This window comes from Castanea sativa, chromosome 1, assembly GCF_040712315.1.
Source record: "Castanea sativa cultivar Marrone di Chiusa Pesio chromosome 1, ASM4071231v1".
In the NCBI taxonomy this organism is placed as follows: Eukaryota; Viridiplantae; Streptophyta; class Magnoliopsida; order Fagales; family Fagaceae; genus Castanea; species Castanea sativa.
The window spans coordinates 87,106,307-87,129,698 of NC_134013.1; the positions used below are offsets into that span (position 1 = coordinate 87,106,307).

The following is a 23,392-nucleotide window of genomic DNA, read 5'->3' on the forward strand; positions in this document are numbered from 1 at the left end:
TTAAAGATGAAAAAAAATGTGATGATGTTTGAGATGACATATCTTTTTTTGATAATCGTTTAAGATGACATATCACCCTTTCAATCATTATATTAAAAAATTTCTTTTTGACTTGGGGGAATCAATTACATCAATGTTTCCATAACAACCACTCAGTTTTTGTCTTTTTTAACTACTTCGCATGAATCACATACCTCTTCAGGAGTGCATGGCTCTTATATATTGTGTCGAGCAAAGAAAACCCAGAAAATAAACCCTGTAAACTCACTTGAATAGTTGGTTGATACATCAATTGGAAAATCAATGAAATCCCTATCAGCTCTGTTTGTATACTCTTTCTTACTCTCCTTCTTAAGAACCTCCTCTACACTAGACACCATCACTCCAAGTCAATCTATCAGAGATGGTGAGACTTTGGTTTCAGCTAGTGGAAGATATGAATTGGGATTCTTCAGCCCAGGTAGTTCGAAAAGCCGATATGTGGGAATATGGTTCGGGGTATCTAATGACACAGTTGTATGGGTAGCCAACAGAGAAACCCCCCTTAAAAATCACCATGGAGTGTTCAAGGTTACCAAAAAAGGAATTCTTGTCCTTCTTGATAGCACAAATACTTCTATTTGGTCATCCAATATATCAAGAACTGCAGGGAATAAGATCAATAATCCAACTGCACAGCTATTGGATTCAGGAAATCTTGTTGTGAAAGATGGAAATAATAGTGACCCAAAGAGTTTTTTGTGGCAGAGTTTTGATCATCCAAGCGACACATTACTACCAGAAATGAAGATTGGGTGGGACTCAGCTAGTGGTCTAGATAGGTATTTAACAGCATGGAAGAGCCCAGAAGATCCTGCTCAAGGTGAAATTTCAGGAGTATTAGATCGTCGAGGGCTCCCACAAGTAGTTTGTATGCAGGGAGACAAAATAAAGGGCAGACCAGGGTCCTGGAATGGCCTTTATTTTACAGGGAAGCCATGGTTAAGACCGAATCCGTTGTTCAAGTATGAGTTCGTGTTGAATGAGAAAGCGGTCTATTATAATTATAAGCTCCTGAACAATTCGGTTTTGTTAAGGTATGTGTTAAATGTTAAAATTATGATTAAATCAACCACTTTCTAACAGTTTAAATTTTTAGACAATTAGTAGTTTATCATGATACTAATGTTTTTAATTTTTTTTATTGTTTAATAATTTTATAGTTACAACAATGGAGAGTATTGAACTATCACAAATAATGTCACATGTGGGGAGTATTTTTAAATTTTTATAATTCCATAGTTACAAAAATTCCGGAGGAATGGATTTGAATCCTGATAATTCTTACAAAGGAGAGCAAACACAGTCACATGAGTGAGAGTGTTAACTGTTAAAATAATGATTAAATATTTTTTTATCTAATACCTTAAGCATTTGGGATAATTGCTAATTCATCAAAATGAGAAAAATATAAATAATGAGTATAAAATTCTAACTTTTGAGAAATTTTGTTTTCTGAAGGTATGTGTTAAACTCATTAGGTAATGGGCTGGCATATAGATGGATGGCTCGCACACAAAGTTGGGATCTTTTGACTTCATACCAATCAGATGAGTGTCAAAACTATGGCCACTGTGGTGCATATGCTAGCTGCAATATCATTGAGTCTCCTGTATGTGCATGCTTGAAAGGATTCATTCCAAAATCTCCAAAAGATTGGAATTCAGCATATTGGTCCGGTGGGTGTGTTCGAGGTACTCCATTGGGGTGCAATAATGGAGATGGCTTCCTCAAGTACAAGGGGGTGAAATTACCTGACACATCTTCTTCCTGGTTTGATAAGAACATGAATCTCAAGGAATGTGAAGAATTGTGTTTGAAAAATTGCTCATGCAGAGCATATGCAAATTTAGATATTAGGAATGGAGGAAGTGGTTGCTTGCTCTGGTTTGCTGACTTGGTTGATTTAGTTGTACTCCAAATGGGTGGGCAAGACCTTTATATACGTGTGGCCGCCTCAGAACTAGGTATCCTCTTTACTTTTCTTTTATTTTTTGAGTCATTTTATTTTCGAGTAATGCTATGAAGACAACACTTTTGGCAACCATTTTTTAGCAACTACTGATATATTTTGTTGGGATTGGAATAATATTAGTTTTCACCTATCGCCAAAATCTTTACAGCTCAATTGTCACCTCTTATTATTTCCAACAAAGATATTCAAAATTCAAATCCCCCTTTCCCTATTTTAACTATATAATTATCAGAAAATAAAAATAAATAAAAATGCTTTCACTTATGTCCACTACAAACAACATTTTTATTATGTTCCAATCATAATAAAATCACAAATTATATTATCATTTACAATTTTTTTTAAGTCTAATAATTGTCCCAAGAGAATGTCCTTTACATTTCCAATCTTCATCTTTTCTTCTTTCTTCATGTGTGGCAATCTATAGGCATATTAAAATTATTTACTTAATCTGCTCTCTAGGTAAGACTATTGCTGTTACCAAAGTTTCATAAAATGTCAACATTTTTTACCATGCATCTTAGAAACTTCCCATTAAAAGAAAAGAAAATTATATGGCGTAAAACTCATATGGCACATCATAAAGTAAAAAATATATAAACAAAAAGGAGGAAAATTAATTTGGTATATCCTATAGTAAAAAAATATAATTTTGTTGACTTTACTTCTGATCTTTCAGATCATATTGAGAAGGACAAGCACTTTGGCCAAAAATATCAAGCAATAATCATAGTCTGCAGTGCAATACTACTCACCGTAATGTTAGCATTGGGGCTGGTCACATATGTAAGGAGGATGAAACTTAGAAAGGAAGGTACTTTATATGACATGGATCCAAATCCGATTCTGATAATTTCTTTTGCATGATAAGACATGGATTCTGATAATTTGCTTTTGACAATAGAATTGTTTCCTTTATTTGTGCTCATGACTCCCTCACTATTTCAGGAATGAATATAATATGCCAAAATGATTATAACAATGAAGACAAAAAGGAAGATATGGAATTACCAATATTTGATCTGATAACCATATCTAATGCCACTGATAACTTTGCAAGCAATAACAAGTTAGGAGAAGGTGGTTTTGGATCTGTCTACAAGGTAAATAACAACCTAACCAATGGAACTATTTTCTTTTCCAAACATAATTGAACTTTTTTCCTTTTAGGGTACATTGCTTGAGGGGCAAGAAATAGCTGTAAAGAGACTTTCAAAGAATTCTGGACAAGGATTGAACGAGTTCAAAAATGAAGTTATATTAATTGCCAAGCTTCAACACCGCAATCTTGTGAAACTGCTCGGTTGTTGCATTCAAGAACAAGAAAAGTTGTTAATCTATGAATACATGCACAACAAAAGCTTGGACTCATTTATTTTTGGTTTGAACTTTGAACCTCATTATTGAATCAAGCACATTAATGTTTACACATTTTATATTTTATTAAGGAATTATGTTATTGAGATTTTAGCCAGGTATATGTACTAACAACAATAGCAAAATTGACAGACCAATCAAAAAGTAGACTACTTGATTGGCGAATGCGCCACAGCATTATTGGTGGCATTGCTAGGGGGCTTCTTTACCTTCATGAAGACTCTAGATTGAGAATTATCCATAGAGATCTTAAAGCTAGCAATGTTCTACTAGATAATAATATGAACCCAAAAATTTCTGACTTTGGCCTTGCTAAAACATTTGGGGGAGATCAAACGGAGGCTGATACCAATAGAATTGTTGGAACATAGTGAGTATTCTTAAACTTCTTTTATTAGTTTATGCTTGGAGATTTTTTTGACGTCTTTTTACTTTGCAGTGGTTATATGCCTCCTGAGTATGCCGGGTATGGGCAAATCTCAGTGAAAACCGATGTTTTTAGCTTTGGAGTTTTATTATTAGAGATCGTGAGCGGAAAGAAGAACAAGGAATTGTGTAACTCTGGTCAATGTCTTAATCTTCTAGGACATGTAAGTATTAACATTGTCATTTTACTACTTTGGTGATATTAGGATATCTCCATTCAAAATGAATACATTTCATATTCCAAATTAAATATTATAGATTTAAAAGTATATTTAGTGTCACGTTATTAAAACTTTTAAATGAAAGACATTTGTACAAAAAATATTATCCATGAAATGAACACTCCATTTAAAGTGAGTATTGACAAGTGAAAATCATTCAGTCATACAATGCTCATGTAATTCTAGTGTTCTAATAATATCTGGTTTTAATTTGGTTTTAGGCATGGAAACTATGGATTGAAGATAAGCCAACGGAGCTGATAGATGAATTCTTAATCTTAGGCGACTCTTGCATTTTATCTGAAGTGTTACGATGCATTCATGTGGGTTTGTTATGTGTACAACAGAGACCAGAAGATAGGCCAAACATGTCATCTGTGGTTCTAATGTTAAGCAGTGACAATTCATTGCCCAATCCAAGGCAGCCAGGTTTTGTTACAGGAAAGGCTCCACTAGGAGAAGATTCTTCATCAGGAAATCTTGAAATGCCTTCAATAAATGAAGTCACCATTACAGAGTTAGAAGCAAGATAGGATATCATCACTTGAGACTTGAGAGAAAAAAGATCAGTTTATTATCTTTTGTTTAGAGAGATAAAGCCTTAACAATTTACACCGAACGATATCATGTATGGAAAAATTTATGTGTTCCTTGTGAAGTAGTGTTCGTTTACGCTAAACCTAAATGCAATTGTAAGGATGGAATTTGACACTTTTTCTCAGTGTTAGAGTCATAATTTTTTTTAATGGCCACTTTAGCTAAATATGTCAAAAACATGATTTATTGTATATATTAATTTTATGTAGATAGAAGAAAATTTCATCATATCAGTTTTTTATAATTCAAATTATTCAATACAATAATTTTCGTTCATTTAGTCATGTGAAAGTATCCTTTAAATAATATTAATCACAGTTAATGTTCTTTGAATTTCATTTTAAATCAAGGGTGTTTTTTTTTTTTGTTAAATAAATTAAATGTTACACATTAGAATATAATATAATAGTTTTAGAAAACATAAAATGTATACAAATAAAATGATAAATACCACTTTATATACCTCACCATAGTTTTTTATAAGATATTTTATTAAAATGAAGGAGTGTCCAAAGGCAAGCCTCCTTAAAGAATTACAAGCAAACAATATGATCCAAAAAAATCAACAATGGAAGTACATGATGACCCCACCCCCTCGTCCCCCAATTCTAAGCACAATATCCTAACAAAGATCTCAGGAAAATTTTTTGGAAGAGAGGAAGGAAAGCTGTAAGGCCATTAAATTTGATATGAGGAAGACGTATGATAGGGTGAAATGGGATTTTATTGAAAATGTGATGGGGAAATTAGATTTCCTTGAAAATTGATTAATCTGATTATGCATTGTATTTCTATTATTTCCTATTCAACACTAAATAATAGGGTCACTCATAGGTGCATAATCCCCTTATATATTTTCCTATTGTGTGTAGAAGGTTTTTCGAGGCTCATTAATGAAGCTTTATGAAACCAAATGCTTCATGGAATCTCAATATGTCGAGGATGCCCATATTCCACTCGCATATTCTTTACAAATGATAGCATATTATTCTGTAGGACGAGAGGCCAAGAGTGTCAAAAGCTAAAGGAAATACTTGAGGTATTAGGTATACGAAGTTGCCTTGAGCCAAAAGATCAACACTGATAAATTATTGGTGTTTTGTAGTCATAACGCTTGCAAGAGAAGGGGCGGGTAGAAAAGAAACTCATTGGATGGAAAGAGAAGTTATTATCCATGAGGGGAAGAGAAATCCTTATTTGAAGCAATTGCACAGGTTGTGTCCACATACACCATGAGTTGCTTCCAATTGTAAACAGGCCTATATACACATGTATAAACGCTTTTCCCACACTACAAAATCTATGAAGGAGGGGTATTGACACTAATGGGGTATTTCCTCTATGATGAAGACGTTGAATCTATGACTCATGCACTTTTTTATTGTATCACTCTGAATGTGGCTCTGGAAGAATTTTCTCAAAAGTTTTAGTTCTTGGGATATATGGTAAATTTAATTATTTAACCACACACTTATAACACTCCCCCTCACAAGTGTGGATGAGACAATGATCGAGCTTAGAACCTCCTACTCTGATATCATGTTAAAATACTAAATTGTCTCAAAAGCTTAAACTATTAGAATATGGTAAATTTAAACATTTAAACACATACTTCTAACATATGGCACACGAGTTAGCACAACAACTTAAAAAGTTTTCAAGGAACACCCAAATTTGGAAGGGCGTGGAACCACCAACTATGCTTCACCTCCTATTATAAGATGGTTATAGATTTATTGTAATATGTTATCTATGTAGAGAGAGTATATTATGTATCCGCTATATATAACCTCCCTTTTATAGTAGGGTTCAATGGTATAATTTTTGCTTTGTTGCTTCTTTATTGTACTTATTTGGTTTTCAATTTGGAATGAAAATCACAGTTTGTAATTTAAGAAAAGAAAAAGAAAAAAGAAAGAAAATGACTATTATTTAATTGAAATTTAGGAGGGGAGCGTTTCAAAAAAAAAAAAAAAAAATTAGGAGGGGAGGGAAAGACCAAATCATGTCTAATCACTAATGACCAAAGACGGTTGAAAGACCTGAACGGAACCAAAGTCAAATCCGAGAAAGCTCCAAAGACTAAAGAGACTTCTGAATAGTAATTACATGTCCTCAATCAGCGGTTTTAAAACTTTTAGCAGAAGGAAAAAAAAAAAGTTGTTGAAATAGTCTTGTGAACGTCATGCACAAGCAATCAATTAGAAAATATGTTATGGTATGACATATATAATGCCCCTTCATATGGGTGGATCTCGTAAGCGGAAAGACTCATCCAATTAGGTGTATCACACGTATTTAAGGCCTCTCACACATGGAATTAGGTTGAACCCCACAAGCATGAGACCTACTCCCCTGTAAGGGGGCACTGTATACACCGTTACACATCAATTTGTTGTTTTATATATATAAATTGTTCAGATAGAAATTATAAATTCAAATTTCAGTAATACTTGTGAAGGTTCCAATCAATAAGGAATTATGATTAGGTCTAGGTGGCTTTGCAGGATGAGAGTGAAATATCGAATCCCCAACAACATACACACTTGAATCTAACTATTGGTTACTGTTATGCTCGTTTGTTGCGGGCAAAGACTCATTAAAAAAGCAAGTCAGGTAGGAAAAGAAGACTCGCCAATGTCGAAACTTGAATCTAAAAGTGGTTACCGCTACGTACTTAAAATAATAATAATAAATAAATAAGAAAGAAGAAAACAAATTATTGTTTGTTAGTTTGTGGCGAGCAAAGACTTAAAAAAGCAGGTTAGGTAGAAAAAGAACTAAAGAAGACTTTTTCTTCTTTTCTTTTCTTTTCTTTTTGTGAAAACAATAGCAGCTTTATTGATTGAAACTAATCCGAATGTAGGGTAAGAGCAATGGTCCTCCATCCATATCCAAACCGAATCTCTCAACAGAGCCACTTTAGCTATAATACATGAGAAAGCATGTTACAAAAGAAGACTATTATTGCGTTCAATTATTGGTTGCATTGAATAGAAAGTTTTATGGGAATGTGCTGTGGATCATACACGAAACGTGTTCTGATTTTTTTAAAAATATATATATAAAAAAAATTCAACCATATAAAGAAGAAAAGGCTAAATTATAATTTGCACCCTTAAAAGTTGAGATAATTAATTTTGATTTTATCCCATAAACATTTTTAAAATTTAGATTTGTATTTCTATTTGGATTTAAATCCTTCCATCAATGCACTATAATGAGTTGTTCGTTAAATACTGGCTAAGCTCAAAACAACAGTGTCATTTTTTCATTCAAAATTATAGGGGGTGTTTGGTACATGTGTTTGAAAACATGTGTTTTGTTGTTTAAAAACGTGTATGAAAATATGTGTGGTGAAAATATATATGAAAATACGTGTAATATTATTTAAAAACTGAAATATATGTTTAAACAAGTCTACCAAACATGCCCATAATGTTTTAAATTTTTAATCTTCCACAATTTAAGTATAGGGTAAATTGCGCCTTGAAATTTGAAATTTAGATCCATATAATTATGTCATTTTAAGTTGAGGTAGCATTTAACGGACACAATATCATGGCACACAGATAAAATTACTTAAATTCAAATTATATATAATATTACGGGTAAATATCAAAATTTTGAAACTTCAAGGGCAAAAATCTAAATTACCTCAAATTTTAAAGATGAAAAAAAGTGTTGTTTCGAGGACACCCTTTCAATCATTATATGTACAATTTTCTTTTCTTCTCTTTTTGAGAATCTTTCCATTGGTTTTGTGAAACACATCAACTACATCTATTTTTAAAGAACAACCCCTTAGTTTTTGCCTTTTTTAACTGTTTCACATACCTCTTCAGGAGTCCATGGCTCTTATATGTTGTGTGGGCAAAGAAAACCGAGAGAATAAGCCCTGTAATCTCACTTCAATAGTTGGTTGATAAACCAATTGGAAAATCAATGAAAGCCCCTTCAGCTCTGTTTATTTACTCCTTACTCTCCTTCTTAAGAACCTCCACTACACTAGACACCATCACTCCAAGTCAATTTATCAGAGATGGTGAGACTTTGGTTTCAGCTGATGGAAGCTTTGAATTGGGATTCTTCAGCCCAGGTAGTTCCAAAAGCCGATATGTGGGAATATGGTTTGGGGTATCTAATGACACAGTTGTATGGGTAGCCAACAGAGAAACCCCACTTGAAAATCTCGATGGAGTGTTCAAGGTTACCAACAAAGGAATTCTTGTCCTTCTTGATAGCACAAATACTACTATTTGGTCATCCAATACATCAAGAACTGCAGGGAATAATATCAACAATCCAACTGCACGGTTATTGGATTCAGGAAATCTTGTTGTGAAAGATGGAAACACTGAGAGTCTTTTGTGGCAGAGTTTTGATTATCCTAGCGACACATTACTACCGGAAATGAAGATTGGATGGGATTTAGTTAGTGGTCTAGATAGGAATTTAACATCTTGGAAGGGCACAGAAGATCCTGCTCAAAGTGAAATTTCAGAAGGGTTAGATCGTGGAGGGCTCCCACAATTAGTTGATATGGAGGGAGACAATATCAAGGTTAGACCAGGGTCTTGGAATGGCCTTTATTTTACTGGGATGCCATGGTTAAGATTGAATCCGTTGTTCAAGTATGAATTCATGATGAATGAGAAAGAGATCTATTATGATTATAAAATCCCAAACAAATCTATTTTCGTGAGGTATGTGTTAAATGTTAGTGTTACAATTAAATGATTAAATTTATCATTTTCTAACAGTTTAATTTTTTGAAATATTTAGTAATTTATCAAGGTATTATAGTATTAATGTTTTATTCTTTATTATTGTTTTATAATTTAATAATTACAACAATGGCGAGTATTAAACCTTGGTTCTCCTTATAAAGGAGAATAGACAATGTTGCATAAGGGAGAGTATTTTTATTTATTATTATTAGTAGTAGTAGTATTATTACTAATTTCTTATAACTCATTATACAATAATTTGAGGGAAATGGCTTTGAATCCTGATTCTCTTTATAAAGGAGAGCAAACAATCTCACATGAAAGAGTGTTGAAATAATGATTAAATTATTAGATGTACTATTTTCTAATAACTTCAGTTTTTCGAACAATTAGTAATTTGTCAAAATGAAAAAAATACCTGTTATGAGTATAAACTTCTTACTTCTGAGCAAGTTTGTTTTCTCAAGGTATGTGTTAAACCCATCAGGCATTGGGCAAGGGTTTAAATGGATGGATCACACCAAAAGTTGGGAGCCTGTAACCACATCCCAGTCAGATGAGTGTGCGAATTATGCTCACTGTGGTGCATATGCTAGCTGCAATATCAATAAGTCTCCTGTATGTGCATGCTTGAAAGGATTTATACCAAAATCTCCAATAGATTGGAATTTAGCAGATTGGTCTGGTGGGTGTGTTCGAGGGACTCCATTGGGTTGCAATGACGGCGATGGGTTCCTCAACTACAAGGGTGTGAAATTGCCTGACACATCTTCTTCCTGGTTTGATAGGAACATGAGTCTCAAGGAATGTGAAGAATTGTGTTTGAAAAACTGTTCATGCAGAGCATATTCAAATTTAGATATTAGGAACGGAGGAAGTGGCTGCTTGCTTTGGTTTGCTGACTTGGTTGATTTAGTAGCACTCCAAATGGATGGCCAAGACCTTTATATTCGTGTGGCCGCTTCAGTACTAGGTATCCTCTTTGCTTTTTCTTTACTTTTGAGTCATTTTATTTTCAAGTAATGCTACAAAGACAACAGTTTTGACAACCTTTCTTTATTTTTTTTTTGCAACTGCTGATATATTTTGTTGTGATTACATTAGTTTTCACATATATTACCAAAAACCTTGTAACTTAACTGGCATTTTTTGTGTGTGTTTCCAACGAAAATTTCCCTTGTTCAAATGCCATTTCCACCTTATAACAATCGAATTATCAAATAAATAAATAAACTTTCACCTTTGTTCACCACAAACAATTGACATTTTTATTATGTTCCACTCATAATAAAATCACATATTATATTATCATTTACTATGGGAAAAAAAAAAAACAATGTCATATAATGGTGTCAAGTGATTGTCCTTTTATGTTTCCAATCATCATAATTTCTTCTTTCTTCATGTGGCACGCTATTTAAAATTATTTACGCAATCTGCACTAAGTAAAACTTTATTGTTGTTACCAAATGTTTCACAAAATGTCAAACAAGTTTTGCCATGTATCTTAGAAGCTTACCATTAAAAGAAAAGAGAAATTTATATGGCACATCATAAAGTAAAAAAATACAAAACAAAAGGGAGGAAAATTAATATGGCATATCATATAGTAAAAAATTTAAGTTTGTTGACACTACTTTTGATCTTTCAGATCATATTGGGAAGAACAGGCACTTTGGCCAAAAATATCAAGTAATAATCATAGTCTGTAGTGCAATACTACTCATGGTAATGCTAGTACTGGGGCTGGTCTTTTATGTAAGGAGGATGAAACTTAGAAAGGAAGGTAATTTACAAGACATGGATTCTAATAATTTCTTATGCATGATAATAGATTTTTAGCTAAGTAAGTTGAATATAAAGTTTTTAAATAAGTTAATCAACAATTTGCTTTTAATAATAGAATTGTTGAAGTTATTCGTGCTCAATGACTCCCTCACTATTGCAGGATTGGATATAAGATGCCAAAATGATTATAATAATGAAGATTGGAAGGAAGATATGGAGTTACCAATATTTGATCTAATAACTATATCTAATGCCACTAATAACTTTGCAAGCAGCAACAAGTTAGGAGAAGGTGGCTTTGGATCTGTATACAAGGTAAATAAGAACCTAACCAGCAGTGAACTATTTTCTTTTCCAAACTTGATTGAACTTTTTACCTTTTAGGGTACATTGCTTGGGGGGCAAGAAATAGCTGTAAAGAGACTTTCAAAGAATTCTAGACAAGGATTCAATGAGTTCAAAAATGAAGTTATATTAATTGCCAAACTTCAACACCGCAACCTTGTGAAGCTGCTCGGTTGTTGCATTCAGGAAAATGAAAAATTGTTAATCTATGAATACTTGCACAACAAAAGCTTGGACTCATTTATTTTTGGTTTGAACTTTCATTCTTATTATTGAATTAGGCACATTCATGTTTAGCCATTTATCTTTTATTAACGAATTATGTTGTTGACATTTTAGCTAGGTATGTACTAACAATAACATGAAATTCTACAGACCAAACAAAGAGTAGATTGCTTGATTGGCGTATGCGCCACAACATTATCAATGGCATTGCTAGAGGACTTCTTTATCTTCATGAAGACTCTAGATTGAGAATTATCCACAGAGATCTCAAAGCTAGCAATATCCTACTAGATAATAATATGACACCAAAAATTTCTGACTTTGGCCTTGCTAAAATGTTTGGGGGAGATCAAACGGAGGCTGACACTAGTAGAATTGTTGGAACATAGTGAGTATTCTTAAACATCATTTATAGTTTATGCATGGAGATTTTTTGACTTATTTTTACTTTTACAGTGGTTATATGCCTCCTGAGTATGCTGGATATGGGCAAGTCTCAGTGAAAACTGATGTTTTTAGCTTTGGAGTTTTATTACTAGAGGTTGTGTGCGGGAAGAAGAACAAGGAATTCTATAACTCTAGCCAATGCCTCAATCTTCTCGGACATGTAAGTATTAATATTGACATTCCACTATTTTAGTGATGTTAGGATATCTCCATTTGAAATTAATACATTTTATACTTTTAGATTAGATATTATAAATTTAAAAGTAGTTATTAAAACTTTTAAATGACAGACACTTATAAACTCTCTGTTTTAAGTGAGCATTGACATGTGAAATCAATCAGTCATACAATGCACAAGTAATTCTATATTCCAACAATATCTGGTTTTTGTTTTAGGCATGGAGACTATGGATTGAAGATAAGCCAACAGAATTGATAGATGAATTCTTAATCTTAGGTGACTCGTGCATTTTATCTGAAGTGTTACGATGCATTCATGTGGGTTTGTTATGTGTGCAACAAAGACCAAAAGATAGGCCAAACATGTCATCCGTGGTTCTAATGTTAAGCAGTGAAAATAAATTGCCAAATCCAAGGGAGCCAGGTTATTATACAGAAAAGGCTCTAGGTGGAAAAGATCATTCATCAAGAAAGCTTGAGAATCCTTCAAGTTCAACAAATGAAATCACCTTTACAATGTTAGAAGCGAGGTAGAGTATCATCACTTGAGATTCGACAGCAAAAAGGAGTGACTAGAAAAGAAAGTTGCAAGGTGCTGCTGTTCACATGAGTGGAAAAATTCATCCAACTGGGTTTTGGGCCTGATGGATGTTACTTTCTTGCTTCCAAGCAACTCTGCAAGAGGCCATCTTTGGGCTTTTCTCTTCTCTCATAGCATTTGGGCTATTCTTCTGCCATTTTCTCGCTCGTGCACTTCTTCATAGGGGCTTCTTGGGCCCTATTTCTTACCAGGCTTTGGGCTTTGGACCAACTTTAAAAAATGGTATCAACAAAAGCATATCCGTTACATGTAGCCTCTCTCTCACACCAAAAGGGTCTAATTGTATAATTTTCCCTTTATTTGGGCTTTTTTTGTTCTAGTTCTTTGGTTTTCAATTTGGAATGAAAATCAACATTTGGAATTTAAGAAAAGAAAAAAAAAATTTAAGGAATACAACTATTAGTCTATTACCATTTGATAGAAATTTAGGAGGGATGGGAAATACCAAATCGTGTCTAATGCCCAAAGACCTGAACCAAAGTCAAATCCGAGAAAACTCCAAAGTCCAAAGACTAATGAGTCTTCCGAACCCATCAAAAAAAAAAAAAAAAAGTCTTCCGAACATCAAGTATGTGCCATCGATTAGTGGTTTTATGACTTTTATTTAGCAAAAGAAAAAAAAATGTTAGTCATGTGAACGTCGAGCACAAACCATAAATTAGAAAATGTCATATGATGTGATATATATAATGCCCCCCCTCCTCCATATGGGTGGATATCACAAACATGGGACTTATTCCTATAATTATCAGGTGTATTACGCATAATTATGGCCTCCCTCACATGGGAATAAGGTGAACCTCACAAGCATGAGACCTACCCCTGTGAAGGGGCACTATATATACCATTACACATCAATTAGTTGTTTAATTTAGCAAAAGAAAAGTACATCTTCTTTATATTTATTTAGATTAATTCCAAATACTATACATACATTTATGTCAAGTACATTCCAATAGTAATACTTGTGATTTGTGAAGGTCCTCATCAGTAATTATGATTAGGACTAGGTGGTTTTGGCAGGATGAGAGTGCAATATCCACCCCCCAACAAAAAAAACACCCAAACTCTACCAACATCAGAACTTGAATCTAACTATTGGTTACTTATTAGTAATGAGCAAAGACTTATTAAAAGAGAAAAGTTAACGGATACTCTAAAAATATCAGTTTAAGAACTATTTTTATAAATTTTTTTATGGAAAAGAAAAAAGTAATTAACTTTTTGGATAGTTTTTTATATTTTCCATAAGAGTGGTATTAGAACCTTTTTAAAATGATTTATTAACAAATGTTCTAAGAGCATCCATTAACTCAATAAATAAATAAATACTAATGGCTACTCATTTGTGGCGAGAAAAGACTTAAAACAACAGGTCAGGTAGGAAAAGTATTTTTTTTTTTCCTTTTTATGAAAACGATAGCTAATCTGAATTTATGGTATAAGAAATATCGTCCACCCATATCCCAACAGAAACTCCCTAGAGAGCCTCTTTAGCTATGGTACATGAGAAGCACGGTTAAAATTGAACTTGTAGTCCTAACATTACATATTGTTTGGATTTAAGTCCTACCATCAATGTGCAATAATAAGTTGTCGGTTAAGTATCAACTAAGCTCAAAACAATGTTGTTTTTTTATTCAAAACTACGCTGTTTTAAATTTTTAATAACTAGTTTGCAATTTACACTCTTAAAGTTTGAGGTAATTTTAATTTTACATCCTAAAGTTGGAAAAGATCATTCATCAAGAAAGCTTGAGAATCCTTCAAGTTCAACAAATGAAATCACCTTTACAATGTTAGAAGCGAGGTAGAGTATCATCACTTGAGATTCGACAGCAAAAAGGAGTGACTAGAAAAGAAAGTTGCAAGGTGTTGCTGTTCACATGTATGGAAAAATTCATCCAACTGGGTTTTGAGCTTGTTGGAAGTTAATTTCTTGTTTCCAAGCAACTCTGCAAGAGGCCATCTTTGGGCTTTTCTCTTCTCTCATAACATTTAGGCTATTCTTCTGCCATTTTCTCACTCGTGCACTTCTTCATAGGGGCTTCTTGGGCCCTATTTCTTACCAGGCTTTGGGCTTTGGACCAACCTTAAAAAAAGATATCAACAAAAGTATACCATGTATCCATTACATGTAACCTCTCTCTCACACCAAACGGGTCTAATTGTATAATTTTCCCTTTATTTGGGGTTTTTTTGTTCTACTTCTTTGGTTTTCAATTTGGAATGAAAATCACCGTTTGGAATTTAAGAAAAGAAAAGAAAAATTATGGAATATGACTATTAGTCTATTACTATTTGATAGAAATTTAGGAGGGATGGGAAATACCAAATCGTGTCTAATGCCCAAAGACCTGAACCAAAGTCAAATCCGAGAAAACTCCAAAGTCAAAGAGTCTTCCGAACATCAAGTATGTGCCATCAATTAGTGGCTTTATGACTTCTATTTAGCAAAAGAAAAAAAAATGTTAGTCATGTGAACGTCGAGCACAAACCATAAATTAGAAAATGCTATATGATGTGATATATATAATCCCCCCCTCCTCCATATGGGTGGATATCACAAACATGGGACTTATTCCTATAATCATCAGGTGTATTAGGCATAAATATGGCCTCCCTCACATGGGAATAAGGTGAACCTCACAAGCATGAGACCTACCCAGTGAAGGGGCACTATATATACCATTACACATCAATTAGTTGTTTAATTTAGCAAGAGAAAAGAACATCTTCTATATACTTATTTAGATTAATTCCATATACTATACATACATTTATGTCAAGTACATTCCAATAGTAATATTTGTGATTTGTGAAGGTCCCCATCAGTAATTATGATTAGGACTAGGTGGTTTTGGCAGGATGAGAGTGCAATATCCACCCCCAACAAAAAATCACCCTAACTCTACCAACATCAATACTTGAATCTAACTATTGGTTACTTATTAGTAATGAGCAAAGACTTATTAAAAGGGAAAAGTTAACAGATACTCTAAAAATATCAGTTTAAGACTATTTTTATAAATTTTTTTTATGGAAAAAGAAAAAAATAATTAACTTTTTGGATAGTTTTTTATATTTTCCTTAAGAGTGGTATTAGAATCTTCTTAAAATGGTTTTATTAACAAATGTTCTAAGGACACCCATTTACTCAATAAATAAATAAATACTAATGGCTACTCATTTGTGGCGAGAAAAGACTTAAAACAACAAGTCAGGTAGGAAAAGGACTCTTTTTTTCCCCCTTTTTCCCTTTTATGAAAAGGATAGCTAATCTGATTTTATTGTATAAGAAATTTCGTCCACCCATATCCCAACAGAAACTCCCTAGAGAGCCTCTTTAGCTATGGTACATGAGAAGCACGGTTAAAATTAAACTTGTATTCCTAACGTTACATATTGTTTGGATTTAAGTCCTAGCATCGATGTGCTATAATAAGTTGTTGGTTAAGTATCAACTAAGCTCAAAACAACGTTGTTTTTTCATTCAAAACTATGCTGTTTTAAATTTTTAATTACTAGTTTGCAATTTACACTCTTAAAGTTTGAGGTAATTTTAATTTTACACCCTAAAGTTTCAAATTTTAAATCCATAGAACTATGTCATTTTAAGTTGAAATAGCACTTAACAAACACTTTATCAAGGCACATTGATAGAATTACTTAAATCCTAATTATATATAATATTACAGGTGCATATCCAAATTTTGAAACTTTAAAGGTAAAATTCTAATTACCCCAATTTATTAAGATGAAAAAAAAATGTGTTGTTTAAGAAGACATATAATGATTGAAATGGGATTCTTAAAGGGATTCTTCAGCCCAGGTAGCTCGGAAAGCCGATACGTGGGAATTTGGTTTGGGATGTCTAATGAGACAATTGTATGGGTAGCAAACAGAGAAACCCCCCCAAAAAATTACCATGGAGTGCTCAAGGTTACCAACAAGGGTATTCTTGTCCTTCTTGACAACACAAATACTACTATTTGGTCATCCAATATATCAAGAACAGAGAAGGTAAAATTTTTAGGGTTTGAATTGTTTTATTTGTTTTGATTTGTGATTATTTTTTGGTTAATCTCTTAGATTGGATTTGTAGTTTATTTGGATGATTTTTGGTTTGTCCAGAGGATAACAATGTTTAACCGGATTCATCTGATACTTTTTTCTTTTCTTTTTTGGGTTTAAATCTGATACTAAATTTTTTTTTTCCCTACTACCCCTTATTTTTTAAAATTTGGGGGCCTCCCTTCCACTTGCGGGCCTTAGGCAATTGTCTAACTTGCCTAAGGGAAGGGCCGGCCCTGGACTGCAAGAGATAAGATCAACAATCCAACTGCATAGCTCTTGGATTCAGGAAATCTTGCTGTGAAAAATGGAAATATTAGTGACCCAAAGACGCTTTTGTGGCAGAGCTTTGATTATCCTAGCAACTCATTACTATCATCAATGAAGGTTGGATGGGACTTAGTGATCTAGATAAGTATATAACATCTTGGAAGAGCGCAGAACATCTTGCCGTGAATTTTCAGGAGGGTTAGATCGTCGAGGGTTCCCATAATTAATTGTTATGAAGGAAGACAAAATAATGGATAGATTCGGGCCATGGAATAGCCTTCATCTTACGGGGGTGCCATGGTTAATGCCGAATGCATGGTTCAACTATGAATTTGTGATGAATGAGAAAGAGATTTATTTTGAGTATGAAGTCCTGAACAATTCTTTTATCTTGAGGTATGTGTTAAATGTCTGTATTATGATTGTATCTACAATTTCTTAACAGTTTTAAGTTTTTGATATTATTAGTAATTTATAATTTGATAATTACAACAATGGAGAGTATTAAATCATGGTTCTCCTTATAAAGGAGAGTAGACAATGTCACCTGGGGGAGAGTATTTTTATATCTAATTATTATTATTGTTAAGTTCTTATAATTCGTGAATTACTATAATTTGAGGAGATTGGATTTGAATACTGGTTGTCCTTGTAAAGGAGAGCAAACAATTTCACACAGGGGAGACTGCTATAATAATGTTTGATGTACTATTTTCTAATAACTTAAGTGTTTGGAGCAATTGGTAATTTATTAGAATGAAAAAAATACTTGTTTTGAGAGTAAGGTTATGTTTGATAACAGTTTTTGTTTTCTATTTTCATAAACTTGTTTTTGAGAATATAAAGAAAAAACAATTTTCTTGTATTTTTGAAATCAAAAACATATTTGGTTAGTCGAAATTAAAAAGATAGTTTTTTAATAAAAAATAGAAAATACTAAAATATATTGTCACTAGGATTTGAACTCTAATGCTAACTCATTAAATGAGATAGATTCATTAAATTAAATGTGTGTTTTCATTAGCATTTGAAATTAGAAACTGAAAACAATCTTTTGCATGTTTTCAGTTTCCTTCATAAATTGAGTTTTGAGAACAATTTTTGTTTTCTGTCCATTTTGGGCAAAGTTTTCAGACCTGGACTGGACTGGGAGATTGGACCGTGAAAACCGAGAACCGGATGGAAATTTGGTTTTTTAAGCATAGAGAACCTGACATATCTGGCAATTTCGTAAACTCCTAAAATCGGGGTTGGACCGTGTACGGTCCAGCCCCTTAGCAATTTTTTTTTAATAAAAACAACTTAACACAATTTTATTCTACTTAATTAAATTATTCGCCTCTTACAAGGAATAAAAAAAATTATAATTAAAATCCTTCAAAATATTCAACTTTACTTCAAAAATTAATCATAAATTTTAATGTTTTAATGGTTATTATTTTATTTTATTAACTTTCTTATTTAATTATTAAATATATGCTTGAAAATCATTAAATTCTCCTCACATATATAAATATATTATTCAATTTTGCTAATTTTATCAATTTAATATCTATTTTTAGGCTTTAATTATTTATTAGATTAATTATGACGTCATCATGGTTCGACCCCAGTTCGACCTCGGTTCAACCTCAAAAACCTTGAACCTTTCCCTTTTACAGTTCAATGAACGATCCGAGTTTGAAAACCTTTTGGCAAACAAGTATTTTAATCTCAAAAATAGAAAATTGATTTTAGAAACAGAAAATAAGGGGAAAAACCAATTACCAAACATACCCTAAACTTCTAACTTCTAAGAATTTTGTTTTCTCAAGATACGAGTTAAACTCATTAGGCATTGGGCAAGGATTTAAATGGGTGGATGACACCAAAAGTTGGGAGCTTGGAATTACAACCCAGACACAAGAGTGTGAAATTTATGCTCACTATGGTACATACACTAGCTGCAATATCAATAAGACTCCTGTATGTGCATGCTTGGAAGGATTTATACCAAAATCTCCAAAAGAGTAGAATTCAGCAAATTGGTCAGGTGGGTGTGATCGAGAGACTCCACTAGCTTGCAATGACAGAGATGGGTTCCTCATTCACAAGAATGTAAAATTGCCTAATACATCTTCTTCTTAGTTTGAAAAGAACATGAGTCTCTAGGAATGTGAAGAATTGTGTCTGCAAAGTGGCACATATATGCAAAGCATATGCAAATTTAGATATTAGGAATGGAGGAAGCGGTTGCTTGCTTTGGCCTACTGACTTGGTTGATATAGTAGTACTCCAAGTGGGTGGGCAAGACATCTATATTCGTCAAGCAGCTTCAGTACTCATGAGTATCCCCTTTGCTTTTCTTTTATTTTTTAGTAATTTTATTTTCAAGTAATGCTACAAAGACAACACTTTTTGACAACTTTTATTCACAATTACTGATATACTTTTGGAATATCATTAGTTTTCATTTATGTTGTCAAAAGTTTTATAACTTAACTAACAAATTTTAGTGTTTTTAACAAAAATGTCCAGGAGTTAAATCCTCATTCCTCCATTTTAATTTTTGATTTAAAAAAAAAATTGCTTTCACCTAAGTCCACCACACAACATTTTTATTATTAACTAATCATTACAAAATCACATGTTCTGTCATCATTTACTATGTAAAAAAAAAAAAAAAAAATCTTATAATTGTGCCAAGTGAATTTCTTTTACATTTCTAATCCTAATATTTTCTTGGGATAATTATACTTTTCCACCCTAAACTATACCTCATTTTACACTTTACCTCAAAACTATTGAAATGCATGAACAACTCCCCACACCGTCTGTTTTGGTGTTGAGTCTAATCAAATATAGTATTAAAAAATCAATTTACCCTATACTTTTTGCTTTGGAGGAAGGATAAATTGATGTTTTAATACTAAATTTCATTATACTTTGGGGGTCAATCGTGGATTTTGATAGTTCTAGAAACAAAGCGTAAAATGGGGCATAGGCATATTAAAATTATTTCTATAAAACTCCATTGTTGTTACCAAAATTTTCATAAAATGTCAAATAAGTTTTACCATGCATTTCAGAAGTTACCCTAAAAAGAAGAGAAAAATATATATGGCACATCATATAATAAAAAAATATTAAAGAAAACGCAAGAAAATTAATATGGCATATTATGTAGAGAAAAAATATATGTTTCTAGACTCTACTTTTGATCTTTCACGTAATAATCATAGCATGCAATGCAATACTACTCATGGTAATGCTTGTACTGGGGCTGCTCTTATATGTGAGGAGAAAGAAACTTACAAATTAAGGAAGGTAATTTATATGACATGGATTCTTACGATTTTATTTGCATAATAATTGACTCTTTGCCTTATATAAGATGGTCAGCAATTTGCTATTAACTATTCAATTGTTGAACTTATTTCTACTCAATAATGACTCCTTGTTTCAGGAATGAATAAAAAATGCCAAAATGATTATAACAGTGATGGTTGGGATGAAGATATGGAGTTACCCATCTTTGATTTGATAACCAAATCTAATGCCACTCATAACTTTGCAAGATACAAGAAGTTAGGAGAAGGTGGCTTTAGATCTGTATACAAGGTAAATAACAACCTAACCAATTGAACTATTTTCTTTCCCAAACTTAAGTGGACTTTTTCCTTTTAGGGTGCATTGTTTGGGGGGCAAGAAGTAGCTATAAAGAGGCTTTCAAAGAATTCTAGACAAGGATTCAACAAATTCAAAAATGAAGTTATATTAATTGCCAGACTTCAACACCGCAACCTTGTGAAGCTGCTCAGTTGTTGTATTCAAGAAAATGAAAAAATGTCAGTCTATGAATACATGCACAACAAAAGCTTATTGGTTTGAACTCTGATCCCCATTATTGAATCAATCACATTCATGTTTAGCCATTTCATATTTTATTAATGAATTATGTTGTTGAGATTTTAGCCGGGTATATATTAACAACAATATGAAAATCGATAATCTAAATGAAGTGTAAACTGCTTGATTGTAGTATGTGTCACAACATTATCGGTGGCATTGCTGGTAGACTTCTTTATCTTCATGAAGACTCTAGATCACTGTTTTCAGACCCGAACCAGACTGGGAGGTCGGATCGTGAAAATTGGGAACCAGGATGAAAACTGGTTTTTTAAGCATAAAGAACTAGATTTTTTGTTAATTTTGTGAACCCCTAAAACCGGAGTTGGACCGCACGAACCGATGGCAAGAACCGTGAGGTCCAACTCCTTAGCATTTTTTTTATATAAAAACAACTTAACACAATTTTATTCTACTTAATTAAATTATCCATCTCTTACAAAAATAAAAAATATATATAATTAAATTCCTTCAAAGATATTCAACTTTACTTCAAAAATTAATCATAAATTTTAATGTTTTCATGGTTATTATTTTATTTTAATAACTTTCTTATTTAATTATTAAATATATGCTTGAAAATCATTAAATTTCCCTCACATATATAAATATATTAGTCAATTTTGCTAGTTTTATAAATTCAATATCTATATTTAGGCTTTAATAATTAAATTAATTATGACATCATCACAGTACGACCCTAGTTCAACCTCAGTTCGATCTCAAAAACATTGACTTCTTTCTTGTACGATTCAATGAACGGTTCGGGTTTCAAAACCATGCTCTAGATTGAGAATTATCCATAGACATCTCAGAGCTAGCAATGTCCTACTAGATAATAATATGTATTCAAAAATTTCTGACTTTGGCCTTGCTAAAACAATTGGGGGATATCATACCGAGGCTGATACCAAAAGAATTGTTGGAACATAGTGAGTATTCTTAAACTTCTTTTATAGTTTATGCTTGGAGTTTTTTTTTTTTTTTCTACTTCATTTTTATTTTTACAGTGGTTATATGCCTCTTGAGTATGCTGGATATGGACGAGTCTTCGTGAAAACCGATCATTTTAGTTTTGGAGTTTTATTACTAGAGATTGTGAGTGGAAAAAAGAGCAATGATTTGTGTAACTTTGGCCAATGTCTTAATCTTCTAGAGCATGTAAATATTAACATTGACATTCCACTAGTTCAGTGATATAGGATATCTCCATTCGAAATGGACACATTTCTTGCTTCAAAATAGATATTATAAATTTAAAAGTGTATCTAGTACCATGTTATTAAAACTTTTAAACGACAGACACTTGTACAAAAAAAAAATATCATTCTTGTAATGAACTCTCTGTTTCAAGTGAGTATTGACATGTGAAATCATTGGGTCTTACAATGTTAATGTAATTCTAGTGTTCCAACAATATCTGGTTTTTGTTTTAGGCAAGGAAATTATGGATTGAAGATAAGCCGAGGGAACTAATAGATGAATATATTCTTAATCTTAGACGACTCATGCACTTAATTTGAAGTGTTACAATGCATTCATGTGGGTTTATTATGTGTACAACAAAGACTGGAAGATAGGCAAAACATGTCATCCATGGTTCTAATGTTAAGCTAGCAGTGACAATCCATTGCCCAATCCTAGGCAGCCAGGTTTTTTTTACAGAAAAGGCTCTACTTGGAGAAGATTATTCCTCAAGAAATGAGATCACCTGTACGATGTTAGAAGCAAGATAGGGTATCATCAATTGAGACTCGACAGCAAAATGGAGTGACGGAAAAAGAAAGTTGCAAGGCGCTGCTGTTCATATTAGAAAACCGGAAATGTACGAATGTGAACTTCATTGATTAGAGAGGACTATGAACTCTGTTTATATACAAGAGGGAAGAGCATAACTGCCACCCAAACTAATAACAATGGTACAACTACATTTGTTTAGATCTATTTATTCAATTTTCACTTAATCTTATTTTCAGTCTTGCCTTCTTCAGGCTATTATTTCTTCTTTCTTCTTTCTTCCATCATTCTGATAGTTGACAACAAAACATACGGTTTAATATCTTTTGTTTAGAGAAATGGAGCCTTCATACCGAACGATATCAGGTATAGCAAAGGTCATGAATTCCTTGTCAAGTAGTGCTTATTTTCGCTAAATCTGTATTGCTGAATTGTTCATCATTGTATCATACATGTTCCCTAGAAAGTAGAA

At 32.7% G+C, this 23,392-nt stretch overlaps 2 protein-coding genes and 1 pseudogene across 3 annotated transcripts; all 3 read left to right on the forward strand.

The window, feature by feature from the left end:
• Window positions 1-237: 237 nt before the first annotated feature.
• On the forward strand, window positions 238-4,692 carry LOC142609468 (G-type lectin S-receptor-like serine/threonine-protein kinase At4g27290). The gene is made up of 8 exons (XM_075781056.1): window positions 238-1,076; window positions 1,501-2,006; window positions 2,694-2,828; window positions 2,963-3,117; window positions 3,185-3,395; window positions 3,524-3,761; window positions 3,831-3,981; window positions 4,260-4,692. Exons 1-8 carry the CDS (start codon window positions 304-306, stop codon window positions 4,569-4,571), a joined length of 2,481 nt encoding a protein of 826 aa, XP_075637171.1. The 5' UTR covers window positions 238-303; the 3' UTR covers window positions 4,572-4,692.
• Window positions 4,693-8,415: 3,723 nt separating this feature from the next.
• LOC142607011 (G-type lectin S-receptor-like serine/threonine-protein kinase At4g27290) lies at window positions 8,416-13,240 on the forward strand. 2 transcript variants are annotated; one of them, XM_075778419.1, is made up of 8 exons: window positions 8,416-9,341; window positions 9,833-10,338; window positions 11,017-11,151; window positions 11,314-11,468; window positions 11,538-11,748; window positions 11,874-12,111; window positions 12,180-12,330; window positions 12,567-13,240. In XM_075778419.1, exons 1-8 carry the CDS (start codon window positions 8,581-8,583, stop codon window positions 12,882-12,884), a joined length of 2,475 nt encoding a protein of 824 aa, XP_075634534.1. In that variant the 5' UTR covers window positions 8,416-8,580; the 3' UTR covers window positions 12,885-13,240. The 2 variants fall into 2 exon arrangements, with proteins under 2 accessions (XP_075634534.1, XP_075634541.1); XM_075778426.1 differs by lacking the exon at window positions 11,017-11,151.
• Window positions 13,241-16,743: 3,503 nt separating this feature from the next.
• On the forward strand, window positions 16,744-22,919 carry LOC142636316 (G-type lectin S-receptor-like serine/threonine-protein kinase At4g27290; annotated as a pseudogene).
• The last annotated feature ends 473 nt before the right edge of the window (window positions 22,920-23,392 follow it).

What these genes read in the sequence shown, in the direction of transcription:
- LOC142609468 (XM_075781056.1), top strand. Translation starts at nt 304, where the DNA reads ATGAAATCCCTATCAGCTCTGTTTGTATACTCTTTCTTACTCTCCTTC. An exon ending in AACAATTCGGTTTTGTTAAG is followed by an intron (nt 1,077 to 1,500) that starts GTATGTGTTAAA and finishes TGTTTTCTGAAG; the next exon opens with GTATGTGTTAAACTCATTAG. An exon ending in TGTGGCCGCCTCAGAACTAG is followed by an intron (nt 2,007 to 2,693) that starts GTATCCTCTTTA and finishes CTGATCTTTCAG; the next exon opens with ATCATATTGAGAAGGACAAG.
- LOC142607011 (XM_075778419.1), top strand. Translation starts at nt 8,581, where the DNA reads ATGAAAGCCCCTTCAGCTCTGTTTATTTACTCCTTACTCTCCTTCTTA. An exon ending in AACAAATCTATTTTCGTGAG is followed by an intron (nt 9,342 to 9,832) that starts GTATGTGTTAAA and finishes TGTTTTCTCAAG; the next exon opens with GTATGTGTTAAACCCATCAG. An exon ending in CTTGGACTCATTTATTTTTG is followed by an intron (nt 11,749 to 11,873) that starts GTTTGAACTTTC and finishes GAAATTCTACAG; the next exon opens with ACCAAACAAAGAGTAGATTG.